This window comes from Macrobrachium rosenbergii, chromosome 26, assembly GCF_040412425.1.
Source record: "Macrobrachium rosenbergii isolate ZJJX-2024 chromosome 26, ASM4041242v1, whole genome shotgun sequence".
NCBI classification, from domain to species: domain Eukaryota; kingdom Metazoa; phylum Arthropoda; class Malacostraca; order Decapoda; family Palaemonidae; genus Macrobrachium; species Macrobrachium rosenbergii.
The window spans coordinates 46,012,803-46,029,213 of record NC_089766.1 but is presented as its reverse complement, the minus strand read 5'-3'; the positions used below and the strand labels follow the sequence as shown (position 1 = coordinate 46,029,213).

The 16,411-nt window shown below is 38.5% G+C and overlaps 2 protein-coding genes across 12 annotated transcripts in view; one reads left to right on the top strand and one right to left on the bottom strand.

Moving 5' to 3' along the window:
* The window catches only part of LOC136853155 (protein SSUH2 homolog), a 792,844-nt gene extending 784,831 nt beyond the window's left edge, over window positions 1-8,013 (top strand). For 4 of the 5 annotated variants that reach the window (XM_067128470.1, XM_067128469.1, XM_067128467.1 and 1 more), the window contains one exon: window positions 156-8,013. In XM_067128470.1, coding sequence (XP_066984571.1) covers window positions 156-308 — 153 coding nt within the window. In that variant the 3' untranslated portion in view covers window positions 309-8,013. The remainder of the gene's footprint in view (window positions 1-155) is intronic. The other variant, XR_010857373.1, reaches the window with a different exon arrangement.
* Window positions 153-16,411, bottom strand: part of LOC136853153 (probable methyltransferase-like protein 25) — a 46,846-nt gene continuing 30,587 nt past the window's right edge. For 2 of the 7 annotated variants that reach the window (XR_010857370.1, XR_010857372.1), the window contains 3 exons: window positions 15,423-15,462; window positions 14,236-14,415; window positions 7,759-8,053 (listed from right to left, as the gene is read on the bottom strand). Coding sequence is in view for 1 of the 7 variants with exons in the window: in XM_067128464.1 (XP_066984565.1) it covers window positions 14,399-14,415; window positions 15,423-15,459 (54 nt within the window). In the remaining 6 variants the exon portion in view is untranslated. Of the gene's footprint in view, window positions 4,285-7,758; window positions 8,054-12,372; window positions 12,546-14,235; window positions 14,416-15,422; window positions 15,463-16,411 lie in introns of those variants that run through there. The other 5 variants (XR_010857368.1, XR_010857371.1, XR_010857369.1 and 2 more) reach the window with 5 other exon arrangements.

Here is a 16,411-nt window from a genome sequence, read left to right as displayed (position 1 = left end):
CGGTTTACGACGATTTTCGGTTGACGACGCGGCGTAAAAACGGAACCCCGTCATAAACCGAGAACTGCCTGTAATAATAATAATAATACACACAAAGGTAATATAGGTATATGCCATTGTTTAAGTGAAATACTAACCTCCTTTTTCCTCGGCAGAGACACCAAGTCCGCATCGTGCCGGTGGCTGAGGTGGAATATGGCTTTAAAGGTGGTCCTGGAAAATTTTGGGTGTATGGCTACGAGAACAAAGTCCATTCACCCGACTATCCACAAACATGTTGTTGGGGCTGTTGCTGTTGCCTTATGTAGTTCAACCGAAGTGTCATCAGCATCGACATAATCTCAGCATCCACTGAAGCAATGCACACGATTCACCTCTTGAATTTTCAATGACAAATGATGTTTTCAAGCTATTACTAAGCCTAGGTTATTTACAGTTATGCAGAAAAAAAATTTGATACCTGTTATCACACTACAGTATGTGCTTGTTACAAGTAAGTGTTTTTCTACTACATAAGTTCTTTTGCACAATGGTTTATCCCTGATTTACATCAGATCATTGCAGCATAATAAGAATTTAATGTTTGATAAATATTCTTAGGATACAAAGTGAATTCATATATTGTAGGGCCTTATTTTAGGTTTTTGCAATTTTTTTTACAGTGTTTTGTGGAAAGTGTCGGCATGTTGAGTTATCAATGAAAATCGATGGCCAGGTTTTATTCCACAGCTTGGTTGATGTCGCAGAGTACGAGACGAGTTAATTAGTAAATCTAGTGCGTCAACCATTTTTCAATTGCTTTATGCATAATGCTGAAATGATTCATGTTGTCGGTTTAATTTTTTAATGGTATGTATAGAATTTCTATGAATATTTTTGACGCTTGACTCTGGAAGATAAATAACCCTTAATGCATCTTTTTTGGCCTCCTCGTCGTTAATTTCAAATCATCCACGGTGGTGTAACCATTTATGCTGCAGCATAACTAACACAACTTGAAATATTTTGATGTTGTAAATCGTGCTGAGCAGGATGGACGCAGACCTCATAGTTACAATAGCTCAAATGTACAGTCAAGTGCATTAGCCTTGTTACATGACCAAAACTTGCCGCTGAATGAGCAAGCATTCAGACTGCGTATATACAGAACTTGCAAAGCTTTCAACATGTAACAGGATTATGGTAGTGGATGATTGTGTCTTGTTTTCCTTGCAGTAGGGTTTACCTTCAAATTTTCCTTAAGTGCTGTACAGTTCTCTATTACTTGAAAAATACTATACACAATGATGCAATACAAACAGTCAAGGCATTTAAAATGATTTGAACGGTTGGTCAGTTTGATTTTTACCAGCGACTTGTGTTCGCCTGCAATGCAGGGAGCACGCAAATATAATTTAGCCTGTAAACTATTTTTACTTGAAGCGTATATTTTTACTGATTAGGTATTTTGAACATTTACAGCAGTCTCGTTTCATTTGATCTAGCGTTGCAATGGAACAACCATAGCCCAAAACGTATTTCTGGAGGCGTGTAGTTCGTGACGAAATTCCTAGCGTTCTTGTAATTCATAAGTAAGACATGGCTAATGTAGTTGAACTATTTCCAGAGCTTTGTAGATTTTAAACACAAAATTCTTTGTATCCCTGTTATTAATGCGTAAGAACATGGATAATGTAGTTTTACAATACTAAAATTAGATTTTTGGGAAAAAAGTTGACAATTGGTACGGAACTGCAGTGACTTTTTGCAGTTGCAGTATTCCTCCGGTCAATGCGAAGCTTTCCTAATTTTTCAGTGCAGCATTTCCTAATGGACTGAATCACTTTTACAATGAACTGGCTTACATAAAAAATATTGTGCCAAGATATTCAAGAACCAAGAAGAAAAGTTGGGTAATTGTTTCTGAATGCAAATAGAGAGATTTTAATATATACATAAACATGTGATACAGTTATAGAATTTATATTTCTAGTCAACACACTTTGTCAAGCTGCTGGAGATGGTTACTGTGACTCTGCAGATATTTCCCCGATCGGGGGGGGTTAGCGCCGTCGGCGCACCTCGCGCGGTGCACTGTAGGCGTTACCTAAGGTCGTACCTTCGCCCCCCCCAGCTGCAACCTCTCTCGTTCCTTTTAACGTACCTCCGTTCCCATCTCTTTCTTCCATCTTCCTTTCCTCAACCCTCTCCTAACACTTGATTCGTAGCGCAACCGCAAAGGTTTTTCCCCTGTTACTCCTTTCAAACCTTTTTACTGTCAGTTTCCATTTCGGCGCCGAATGACCTCGCGGGTCACAGCGCTTGGCCTTTGGCCTAAATCCTATATTGTACTCTGCGGATATTCATTCCGACTCGCTGCGTCTCGTATTTTATTCCAAATCCCCATACTACGGTACTGAATGACTGTAAAACGTTACACTTTTCCGAACTCCAATCAGATGATTTTATATCATGGTACAGTAACTTCAGTGTTTAGAGCAATTTTAAGGTACTTATCTCCAGTTGGCATTAGGTTAATACAAAAAATTATATGTATAGCTCTATTTACATAGGACAGTCAGGTATTGACATTTTGCTCCAAACCTAAAGTAAAACACATTGTTAAATGTATAAATATTATAGTTTATTTTACTGGTTGATATATTGGATAAAATTTATGATATTTAGGCTCGTACGAGTGCTCGACAGCGTTCCGAACGCCAGTCTGCCACCAGCGCAAACCTTGGCATCCACTTTCAGGACGAATTCAAGATTTTCTGTTCAGTATTTTCGGAACCAAAGATTTTTCATTGTGCTGTAATGGGGTTCAACAGAACTCACCATTTTGGCACAGTCGTGTGATGACCTTGGAAGAGATCACTGAAGCTCCCCAAAAATTACGATGTAAATATAGGTCTTAGAAGTGCTTACAATGTTCAATGTAGATGTATTTAAATGTCTCATTGTGTACGACTGCCACTTCATTTCATTCATTTGTACTGTAACTATAAAACGATTCAAGTTATCTTGTGTGCAGCTGGCATTGCTGAGTTTCTGGAGGTCCCGTGCGTCTTCTTTCGAGTGCAAAATTGAACCCGGTCGCACCGCATTAAATTACCTTCAAAAGAAGCTATGCGTGCAAGAGCTGAGGCTTGTAGAAACTGGTCTGTGAAATCTCAGATTTGCCACTTGTAACACATCAATGTGAAGTATAAAAGAGTGTATTCTATCACAGAGCAAATGCTTGCAGGATGCTTGAAGGACCTGAAAACCCTTAGAACAAATTAAAAATGTGCGATATAATTTTCCCTCTATGGTTATTAGCCATTCAAGATCTATCTTTTGATATTCACGAATTTTGCTGTTGCGGTTGTATTGAAGCGTCCAGAAACTTCGTTTCGGCAGCTTCGATTGAACGAAAACTATAGTACCCTCAGTGGTAACTTGGAAGACAGATGCCTATAACCTTTCACATTTTTACATCTTAGCCCCTAGGTGTAGAAGCAGATTCATTGGCAGTTATATTTTACTATACTGTGCTGTAACTGTAGTTACTTAACGAAAACCAAAAGCATTTGTTCCTACAAGTATCTGCCAAGGATTTGTTCCTTGCTGTGTATGTGCTTGCTTCGAAATGGTTCTGCCTATCTATGACGACTCAATACAAGGTTTATGAAACACAGCGACATTTCTTTTACCATTACAAATTCGCTCATTATCGAAAACCAACTGTAGATAGCCATTACGCCTCTTGGGTAACACGGACTGCCAAAATATCCTTGTGGTTATTTGGTAGCCCTGTTATTTCTCTTGTACAGCATTTACAAATGAACAAGTTAAGAGTTCATTGCCATTTTTACAGCATGCTCATGCATTCATGGTCATTTTGTAAAGTAAAAAAAAGAGAAAAAAAGTACTTGTGTGAAATCTTCAAAGAAGCTGCAGTGCAGGCCATAAGTTCAATACTTTTTAATATTTAGTCATGAGTGTGCTATTGCATATGTAGTATCCTACTTTTAAATTTATATTCCTGAATTCGAAAGGGAGTTTACGTAGTGCCACGGATGAAACATTCATTTGCCAACTTGTGCAGTAGTGTGGATATATTTAAGACTGCCATTTTCTGAATATCTGTTGTTGGAAATGGATGATGTTTATAAAAATAGGTTTTCAGGTACTAGAACTGATCACTGTCATCGGTTCCAACTTACGGAGTTTCTGTGAGAGCAGAATGATTACGTGCATGTTGTATGTGGACGTTGTCGATTCACGTTGCCCAAGTAAGACAGAACGACGAGTCGTACTCTGAAATGAAAATAGTTGTGTTACTTGATAACTGGCTGGGTGTTGTATTGTCAGCAATATCGGTAAACAGTAGCACTTGATCTTACACATAAATTTAGCCACTCTCATACCAAGGTGATAGAAAATGGGCGATGTCTATGTGTTGGATGATCATAATTGCTTTTAATATTTCTAGTCAAGTTATTTTCTACCTCATTTTGTGTAGCGCTTTTGAAGTAGTCATTTGCACGTGCATATCTGCTGTTACTCATGGTCACACTCTATAAAGTTATTGGTCCTGAAATTGGCACAGTTATAAACCACGCTCAGATACGCTGTAGTAGTATCGAAGGTCAAATTCAAAGACTTGGAGTCGAAATGTTATATATTTGCTTGAATCTGTTGTTACAATGACTGTGCATTATGTTCTTTGAGTGCACCCTTCCTTTATTTCTGTGCTTGTGTTGAAAACAGTCACCTGAAGGTCATTTTGTTTACTAGCCAGAGCTCTTGACTCCTTGGGAAGAGAGAGAGAGAGAGAGCAGTGTGTCTGGGATCAGAGTTTGGTTTCGTTTTAGTCTTTGAAATGTGCAAGTAACAACTGCCATAGATACTGCTTGCTCGTTATGTACACTTGTACGAGTAGAAGATTTTGTCAAGTAGTTATACTTGGTAGAGGCTTTTTATGAATGTATTCTAATTTGTAATTTAAATGTATAACCTGTATATACTGTGTATGTCAAGAGATCTTTAACTGATGGAGCAGCTTTTGAAAGTTGTGCGGAAACAATTGATGTAATCATTTGAAGACTCTACGGTGTCGAAATACACGTGAAACCGAAAACATCCACCCTCACTGTACATATTCATGTAAACAACTTGATAAAAAGATCAAAGCCACTGTGTACAAACTAAAAAAATTATTGCTACTACAACTCCATATACAATACATACACCACACGAGTATTACAAGCATCCGTGCAAGCATACAAGTATTGTATAAGGTAACAAGCACATGTGTTTTGATATATATATTATATATATATAGAAGTCTCATACTTTTCATGGTTGATCATTGTTTTGTAAGTGCACGTCATTCCCACTGCAGTGTTTAGGGAGAAATGTAAAAAAAAAGCAAGTCTTCACCATCAAGAGAGTTCTTTTGATAGTAATCAGGGCCACACACTAAGCAAATTTCTAAGGAAGAATGAATTCACTAACGGAGAAGCACGGTAAAAGTTTATCTCAGACAAGCGAATGACATGGATAATATCCAGGCTGGAAAGCATTCTTGTATGTGAAATCTTTTAGGTTTTAAGAACTTCATAAAAAACATGAACAGTTTGCTGTAACAAATTACGCTTCGTCAACTCATAACGTTAAAAAAAACAAAAACATTGAGTACTGTAGTTTGCTTTAACAACTTTTGCTTTGCATCAACTTCTGAACCTCTTGAGATTTTAGGGGGAAGTGGTCCAAAACTTGTCTGTGGTTCTGACTTCTGCTTGTAAACTAGGAATAATATTTTATGTCTTGCTGAAAATTTTTCTTGATAGCGCTGGAGTTAAGCCAGTCATTATACTTTATTTTGGTATATTACAAAATTTTTTAATAATATAGTCAGTGATGTATAAATGTTAAAAGAAAATATGATGGATGATGTAAATTTTCTGTTCTGACAATACAGTATTGCAGTTTGTCAGTTATTGCATATAAAATGTAAGGAAATATAGAAAACCATTGATAATTATCTATTTCAGACAAGTTTAACAGTTCTCTTTGAACATGCTCCAAATGTTATCCCAGTTCTATTCAACATCAAAATATTTATAAATTATTTTGTATGGATGATAACAGAATTTCAAAGGATTAAATTTGCAATGTCATCAAAATCTCAAGGGTTGAGATGTGGTCTTAAGTCTAAAAGAATAGAATCCTGTAAATGAGGGATGTTAATAAAATTTGATTGACTTTGATGAAAATTAAGGACACTGGATTTGAAGTCTACAATGTATGAGAATAATTTTATGGTTGATTTATAACATTTTCAGTTGTTCTTCCATAACAACTTGCTTGAAAATGACTGTTCTTTCATTTTATTGTAATGCTGCCCCTTTCTGAAATATTGCATTGGCTTGTGGAGAGAAATAATCTTGAAAATATTTGCATGTGTGCATGGCAGTAGCCATATAGTAGTAGTTTGCGCCATGTTTTAAAGATAGCCATTTAAAATACAGTAATTTTTCAATGTTTTTTGAGAGAGTCGGTCAGCATAAATGTTACAAATTTCTAACCCTCTTAAGTTTTGCACAATGAAAAAACTTGGTGTTATTATTAATTTCTCATTCCTCACAGAGTATTGGTAAACATTCTAACATCTTGCAAACCTCTAACTCTTTTCATTTTTCATGTAAATCAATTTGTAGATCTGTCATAGCTCGTGAATGCAGTGGTTCAGAATGGTAAAGTACTTCAGAAGGGTTTTTAGTTACAAGGGCATAATGAGATGGAGACTGAACTGTTAACATTGAAATCTTGGCCTGGTATGTTGTTATTAGTATTAAATACAAGCCAGATTTGTTGACGATTTTTCCCCAAATGCCAAAGCATAATATGTAAAGTGTAGACTTCCTAGGTTCAAGGTTTTGATTTTTCATAATGAGCTGTACTGTAGTTTGAAATCTCACAGTACATTTCACTGGATTACTACTTAAAAAAAAAAAGCCTTTGTAAGTGAATTCTTGATCGTGTCCTACACAGAAATTTGGTTAGTGAATGGAGTCGTGGTTTCTTACGATACATGTAACTGGTACAAAAGGAAGAGTTCTTTGTGTAGGAATTAGCAGTAGTCATAGATTATCTGCTGTGTCTCATGCCAAAGTAAGTTGCAGCCTCAGTTCTTCGTTCTAAATTTGGTTTTTTTTTCATAAACTTTTTATTTGATCTTCCTTCCTGCTTTTGAAGCTTGAGTGACTTTCGATGTTTGATGTCCAGTCATGATGACCACCCATTAGGAGTTTTAAGGTATCATTCATCTCCATATTCACTTTACCACTTCTTAATGAGAATACTGTATGTAAATGTATTCACTTCTCGAGTGAGAATCCTCCCCCTCACACACGTTCCGTATGAGCGGTCCTCGCCTTCGTTTTCACTTTACTTTCCTGACTCGGCAAACAAAATTACATGTAAAACCTTCGTTTTGTCCCGATATTAACTTGTACCCAACCACTTTATATACTGTCTAACCATTCCATCCTTCCTTGAATGCCAGAGTGGTGACTCCCCTTCACACTTCTTTCCTTCCCTGTCCCCTTTCTCATGCTGCAACTTCTGTATCCACACAAGTAGCTTAGGCATTTGTTGAACATTCATCCATTACTCGCATCCATCATGTCGCCAGTGATTTTGTAATTTATTTATTGCACCTCATAAACATATATGTTTTGTTCCAGTGTTCAGTGAAAGGTCAGTGGAATGGAATGAAATTGTAAATCTCCGTTCACTTTATTAGCACTACAGTATTCCTCTTACACAAAAGATACTTTTGTTTAAGACTTTTTTTTTTTCTCCAGGATAAGTAAACACATATTTTAGATCATTTTTCAGCATCCTCAAGCACTGACGATTATTGTTGAATAGTTTTAAATATCTATTATTTGAATTAATGTATTTCATGGTTTACTCATCTATTCTCATTTCATGTCATCAACTTGAAGTATCATTAATGAAATAAATGTTGGAAACAAGTGACTGATTATTTTCCTTTCCTCTCTCGTGGTTGCCATTTCTGGAAGTATAAATCGTATTAGTATCGCACCATGACTAATATTTTCTAATGTTTCCAAGGTGGTTAAACAAACCAATAGCCTTATTAACCATCAAAATAGTTGTAAGCCTGCCTATTTCAGAAAGGATGATGTGTCTCTTTCAAGTATGCGGGCTATGTTTCCTGTGTAAATTCTGAACATACTTTAGGATATGTGGTTTTCCTGTGATGTACAAATAAAATGCTTATTTACTCGGGCCTGCTCTCACTTCCGTGGCATTAATCCTCAACTTTTCACTTTCAGGGGAGGAAGGTGTAACTTGCCACATAAATAGCTGGAGAAAAAGTGACGACACAAGTTATGGCAATGGTGGGTAGTGTTTTGGACACAACCCTGACAAGGTGATCATGAATGCCTGTAGGGCTGAGAAGGTGGCGCCTGCCATTCCAAGAAGTTGGGTAGCTATACACAATTTGTTTGAAGATTCAACAAGTGCCTTCAATCAAGGCATCAAGAAACAACAACCGGTTGAGATCCATGGAATACCCTTCAGCAGATTCCACTCGGTTGTGCCACAAAGATCGTGAAGGATATGCCACAAGCCTTTTGAAGCTACACATGCCAGCTTAGGAAGGAGGGAGTGGTTGTAAATGACCGAGGGATACCACTCGGTGCCTGCATGATTTGCCTGTGGGACAAGAATGATGCCAGAAATCCTTGATGGTGCTCAAGAGAGGATATAGCCTGGCCTCTGAAGGCCATACGCATAGCAGCCATTAGTATGCTAATACGTCTGACTTCCTCAAGCTGACATGCAGCCTTACGAACCAACACAATGCCAGGAAGGATGTCTATACACCTCTTCAAGTCCCCGTGGATGATGTTAAGACTACCCAGATGGGCACAAAGACCCAGACCATGTGCCCAGGCAGCCATGGCCACCAGTATACTGTAGCAGACGTGAAGAGACAATGGTCCTAGAACTGCAACACTTGCCTCTACAAAACAGAGTGAAGAAACTTCCTTTAAGACAGATGAAGGTGACATGAAACTGCAAATCCCTGAAGTCCAGAGATGCAAGGATCTTGCAGACTAGTCTCCTACTTCCCTCAGCCCCCAGAGCAATGAAATTCAACTGTAAAATCTCAAGGTCTCCAGCGGTGTTTCTTCAATGGTTCCCTTCTACAACATGAGGGCACCTCTTTGTTTAAGACGCACATCTCTGGGTTGGAGGAGACTCCAGGTGACAAGTAAATGTCTGTGGTAGCAGTCTTGCTTCAAGGAAGGTTAGAGGCAGATCTCAATCTTCTCTTAATGCTTTGGCTTAATGATGTCTGCTGAAAGCACTCATTGCCACTGGAACAACAGAACAATTTAGGAATGTTAAGCATTCAAGGCAGCTCAGTATTGATAAGGAGAGTAAAGGGCATTCTTCTGGCTGGAGCAAAACTGATGGGCTCAGGACTGCTGGCATTGCAGAGTGAAGGGTCTCTGATGCTGAATGGAGTACAACCTTGGCAAATTAGTAGAATGTGAATGAGCAAACAAGAAAAGCACCAAACCCAGGGATGACAGCCCTGATAGCAGTGAACGTAATCCAACTCAGTTTTGCCGAAGTGGGTCAGGTCCCAAAGGGTCAGATATCTGGAGAGTGCAGAGGCTGGCAGTGGCAAGAAGGATGGAGAGGTCTTTTAAATGTCACATCTGTCCTGATAGCAGTTAACGTAATCCAACTCAGTTTTGCCGAAGTGGGTCAAGTCCCAAAGGGTCAGATATCTGGAGAGTGCAGAGGTTGGCAGTGGCAAGAAGGATGGAGAGGTCTTTTAAATGTCACATCTGTCCTCTTCATTGTCATATTCACCACCTGCTGAAGTAGCATGCGTAGAACAGAAGCATGTTCTTGGGAAATGACATGTTGGGTAATAGCCACATCTACAGAATGCAAGCTCTTTGCTAACACTGTCCTTCCACCACCATGAATCCACCCTTGCAAGTTCAACAAGGCCAAACCTTTCCCTATGAAGCATTCAGTAAGTGTCCATCTTTGAAGACTAAGAGGCCCTGGAGTAAGCAGATGGGGGTATCCTCTTTTTCACCTTGACAGTAAATGAAGACAGGATTTACAAGAATTAGTCATGGATACGATACAATTTCTCAAAGAGTGCTGATCTGGGAAGGCATAATGGTGAGCCACACCTGTGCAATAATTCTAACCTATGCTGGAACTGCAACTTCCAGACTAAATGAGATCTTTGTGGATGGTTACTACAGCCTTGGTCAAGGGGACACCGTAGGGTTTGTACCCTGGCTCCTTATGAGGGGCTAGGATGGGCACTCTTACCTTATAAAGATCACAAAAACCCAGTTAAGGATATGTCGTCCTGGAGCAGTCAAACATCCTGCACGTTCCACATCTGGATAATCTACCAAATATACAAAAACCATCCTTGGCAAAATTGAATCTGGCATTCATGGATGTCCTAGAATTCCTAGGAATATTGAAGGGGGATCCCAAATACCAGAAAGCTCACCAGGGGCAAAGGACAGGCAGCAGGTGAAGGAGAATGAGTTGTACAAGGGCGAGAGGCATCACTGTAGGAAACTGCAGAAAACAAGATCGTACAACAGTGCAAGATTCAACCTGGCAGAAGAGAGCTACTTAAAAGACAAGGTGTCTGCAGCACACTGAACAGGATTGGAGCCAAATCTAGAATTGCAACAACCAGAGGGTTAGTACCATGACCTACAACATTTCAGAGATGACTCAAAAGAGGTTCTTTAACTGCAACGGTCACTGTCTTAAGATATAGGCACTGTGTGGATGAGAGAACCACAAGCAACTTCAGGTGGTGGGGGAGATAATGTAAAAGTGGACAGGGTCACTAAGTCAAACTGAGATTTAAAATGATAAGCAACATCACTGAAGGAGACTGATTAGATCATAAAGCAACATAACTAACATGCACAATTTGAAGAGTTGCACCTACATCACAATGAGCAGGAGTGAAGTCGAATCTAGAATTGTGACAAAGTGAAAAGTACCAAACCCTGCAGTGTTTCACAGATGCTTCTTCACTGTGAAGTACGTAGGAGCAACAACTCAACCGGTGATTGCACCTGGGGATGCAAGAGCAGTTGTATACAAGAGGCTACTGATGATCCACAACAACAGGGGCCCCCAACACTACAGCAAGTAGGTTCAAAGCAGGTATCCCTAGTAGCAGGTCCAGAGGAAGACCCCTTAAGGCAACATTGCAAAAATGACAAATTTTAAAGGTAATTTGTATTTTTCCTAAGATACAAACCTACACTTACATAAATAGAAAGTGAAACTTAAGCTGTGACTGTTAACCATCAACAGAAGCAATAATGTCTTCCAAACAAGGCTTGGTAACAAAAGCAGACAACGGGCACAATGACGGACAGTGGAATAGAAGCAACTGCAGTTGAAGCTACAGATGCCAGTTGATGTCATGTTGGCAATGATAATGAGGTCCAGGTCCAGCTGTGGTGGTCACTGTTCAATCTGAGAACTATGAGTATATCAGGGGAGAGGAGGCAAGGCTGAGGTGGAAAAGGCTGCAATCAACTCATCCAGACAAAACTTAGTGGCTGTAACCTGACCATGAAATACTGAATAACTAAAAACACCATCTTCTTCAAATGACCAACATGAGATGAACTGTGATCACAGTTTCAGGAAATGCTGAAAAGCTGTAAAAATGAGGAGACTGATTCATTATGTGGTTCAGGCCATAAAGGCCAAGCATAGGAACCTATCAGGGTTATTTAGTGCCCAGAAATGTAGAAGGAAGCCCCAAACAAGTAGCAAGCACTCAGACAATGAGGGTAAGGCAGTCGGGGATGGAGGAAAATCCGTCCTGGGAGTGGAATGGGTTTTGTAAGATGACTCTTCAAATGGAGAAAACTGGGGGAGTTGAGAAGTCACAATGATTCTTGCCCTTTCTACTCTTGGCACTCTTGAATCTAAGGGGGACAGCTATCATGAATTTAGATTTATGAAATTCAAGTTGTCCAGCCAAGCACTGAGGTGTTTTGACCATTCAGCACTCTGTCTTAAGACAGTCAAATGAAGGAAATGGAATCACTGAACAGCAAGGTAAAGGGATCCAGAATATAAAAATGTAATAGGACCAGGATCTATAATAGTGAGAGACGACAAAAGTGAAGAAAACTGAATGGGTAAAGTGAAAGACTACGAAGTGGGTGCAGCTAGAGGCTGAAGAGAGATGGCAAACACTCTAGTAATGTCTACAGTGCACCACGTGAGTGCACTAATGTCACCACCCCTTACGAGATTGAAGACATGAAACCTCACCTGAAGGAATTTGTCTAAGCTATAGGACCCACACCACAGCTTGACAATGAAGAGTTCAGGGAGGCATCCACATGTCTTGGGAATATGACTTTCATCAGCCTTCCTTCAGGTGTAGAGAAACCAATGGGTAACTGACCAATTCACCATACACACAGACACACTGGGTACATCATCTGCAGAAACAATGATACCATTACACCAGAGCACTTTAAATGTGGTATTAAAGAGGACATAAAGACACTACATGAACATCCTTTTGAACCCTCACAAGCTGATGTACAGCAAAACTGGAAGTTCCTACAAATATAAAAGTGTCAATGGGAAATTAATACATAAAAACACTACATGAACATCCTTTTAAACCCTCACAAGCTGATGTACAGCGAAACTGGAAGTTCCTACAAATATAAAAGTGTCAATGGGAAATTAATATTATGTAGCAACAAAGAGCAAAAATTCATAAAACAATCTATACGCAGTAATGATATAATTAAAGTAGAACTTACTAAAGTTCATACACACTTGCTAAGCAGTAATGTTAGAATCATAAACCTTAAACTGGAATGAGAAAAATTACTGTATAAGTAAAATGAATCACAGCAGTAAATGATGCTGAGAATGGACAATAGACAAAGGTAACCAGTTTCATGAGACCAATGAGAATCATCTGTGAATTACTGAAAAGGACAGTCTGAATCACTCCTGAAAATTACTAGTAAAGTATACGGAAGAATTCCATGACTGAAATAGAAAAACCAAAGGAAAGATGAATAAGCAACACCCAAATTGCAAAAAAATAATGTAATTTATTTAAAAAAGAAAGAGGAAAATGGTACCATACTTAAAAGTAATGCCCAAATTGAGGAATAACCATAAAATTCTTACTTCCCTACAAACCAACATCTGAACAATGTGTAATCTGTCAATGAATGAATATGACCGACACCTCACAGTAAACCAAAATGTTGCTAACCACGAAAGAGTAACTAGAAATGCAACCGCAAACAGCGAGGCTGCACACAAGAATGAGCCTGGGATGATAGTTTAGTCTATGCAAACATCTGGTCTTCTACTTTTCAAGATTTAAGAAATTGTTGCAACTGGATATGCGTCTGCACAAAAGTAGGTTATTACTAAAGGGTTCGTAATGAACAAAAGAAGAATTCCTTGGATCATGAATTGCTCCAAACTTAAAACTAAAAAACTGATATTAGCTAGACTCAACATCATCACATTTGAGGCAAGTTGGAATCCAGACATGATATGAACAAGGTATAAGCTTTCCACCAGGAATTAGTTTTGACATGAGCACCATCATTCATGGACGATGATGGAACAAGAAAACCAGAATACAAAAACAAGTGATGACCAAGGAAAAGTCACAAGCAAACACGACTACCAATAAATTCAAACTGGTTATCATTTGTGTGTCATTACAAAGGTATCCATTGTTAAAGGGTAACAAATACCCGGTATGAGACCATATCACAAAGTAAATTTATCAGGCAATTAAGTAAAAAGCAGCGTAAATAAAAGCGTCAGTCCCATGAAGCTTACTGAAGTATTCACTGTTTGTTGAAACCAAAGTTACACAAAATGAGCCAAATAAATTATAAAAAAGCCACTCAACATATAAAAAAACACCCAATAGAATATAAAACGGCTAATAAAAAAACATTACTGGCATTACCTATTGACAAACAGTACTGGAAATTGGGATCATTGAATTTTACTCTTTATGAGTAATGAGCTTGTTTCACCAAGAGGCAAAATTTCTGTACATCAAAACTACTTCATTATGCTCACATCATTCCTCAATGTCCCTTTCATTAAACGATTTGAGCAAAATCCTGACTTTCTCACCTTTGAGGAATTTCCTGGTAAGTACTGATGACAGCCCACAAGTGTTTGTCGAGCTCAGTATGGCAAGCACTGTGCAACTGGATCTTGGCATACCATTAATCTTCATATTACTTAAGGATATGGATTACATATTATCCAAAGCAGATTTGTCGACCATTCTTCCTCAATACGTCTGGTTACCTGTGGAAACTTTTGAAGTTAAACTCAATCCAAAGGATTAGTGAAAAACCTGTACTTTATACTCTAGAGTATTACTGTACTTTTAGTATGATTTCTTAAGGCTATGTATGTACTAAATGTATTTATGTGAGCCTCAATAACAGCACAAATGATGTGGGTTAGAACCCATTCATGATATAAGCCTAACATGCATATTCCCATTGACAACTGGCCACATTTGCAACCTTACATAAGAATCATGATAGAACATAAAACAAGAATACTTCACCAGCAAATGTGAAACAAATTAAAACCACTTGATTGGCTGTGTATTACTACAACTACTAATTAGCACCATACATTACAGCAATGTGGATGATTGCTTACCAAAGTACTGTACACACACACCACACACACACACACACACACACACACACACACACACACACACACACACACACACACACACACACACACACACACACACACACACACACACACACACACACACACACACACACACACAGCTAAAATTGAAAGCATTATAAACCACAAACTAATTTTGAAGCCAAGTTACTAAGCAACTGATAAGCCTGTGCACTTTCTATCAAGCTATCAATTTGGAGGGCTGAGAAAATGCTTTCTTTTCATGACATTATTACAAACTGATCCTGGTAAACTATTAATGGTCATAAGCTCAAGGGTTGTACTATGCAGCCAGAACAACCCCTTTCATTCCTTTTACTGTACCTCCGTTCATATTTTCTTTCTTCCATCTTACTTTCCACCCTCTCCTAACAATTGTTTCATAGTGCAACTGCCAGGTTTTCCATCTGTTGCACTTTAAAGCCCTTTTACTGTCAATGTCCCTTCCAGCGTTGAATGACCTCAGAGGTCCCAATGTTTGGCCTCTGGCCTTAATATATTCTATGCAACCAGACGTACAGGAGTTTGCCTAACAAGCTTGAGTCACCTGCTCAAGAGGCTACATAAAACTGATTACATAACAGACCAGGAGTTATACATACCAGTGATTCTGCCAGCCACCACAACAGCATTTAGACACTACTGAAAGATATATTATAATTAGTAAAGAGTTTAACCAAAGGCCCCCAGTTGACATTCTCAACTCTCATAGGGCTGTTCTAAAGGGTTTATTCATAATGGACATTTTTTAGATCTTTTAAAATAAATTACAACTAGTTAAAACTTAATGATTCTGGGATTAGGCCGTGATGATTATTCACCAGACAACCAAATTCAAATGAGTGACAAAACTGAAGGCCGGATAAAATATGTAACGTGCTCGCAACTTGTCTGCACCATTATATAATTATTTACCTGTTTATATTCTGTTTAACTACAACAAACATGTAAGAAAACTTGTGATTTCCAAGTTAAACAACATGCAGAACTACAGTGCATAATATCAGAAACATTTACAAAACTACAATGTATTGTTCTGAGAAGAAAAAAAGCAGGCTGTCATAAATAGTTCAATCAGAAAGTCAGAACTTTACTCTTAATTACACTTATAGAAATGCGGACAGGTACACATCTAAATGACAATTTAAAATCCAAGACGGCAAATGACGAGTACTGTAAGAGGATGAAAATATAAAAGTCTCACCGCTGTAAATGTGGAAACCAGTACATATTTCAAGAACATGAAATAAGAAAAGCATCAGATTTTGCTGCTAGGCTTTGTGTTCTGTTGCAATTATGGCTAAGCAGTATTGCTTTTTGAATATAAAACTTAGGCCACAGGCCAAGCACTGGGACCTATGAGATCATTCAGCACTGAAAGGGAAATTGAGAGTAAAGGAAGTTTTAAAGGTGTAACAGGAGGAAAACCTTGCACTTATACTATGAAACAACTGTTAGGAGAGGGTGGAAAGTATGAGGGAAGAAAGACAATATGGATGGAGGAACAGTGAAAAGAATGAAAGGGGTTGCAGCTAGGGACCTTAGGGATGCTGTGAAGAATCTTAAGTAATGCCTGCAGTGCACCTTGTGA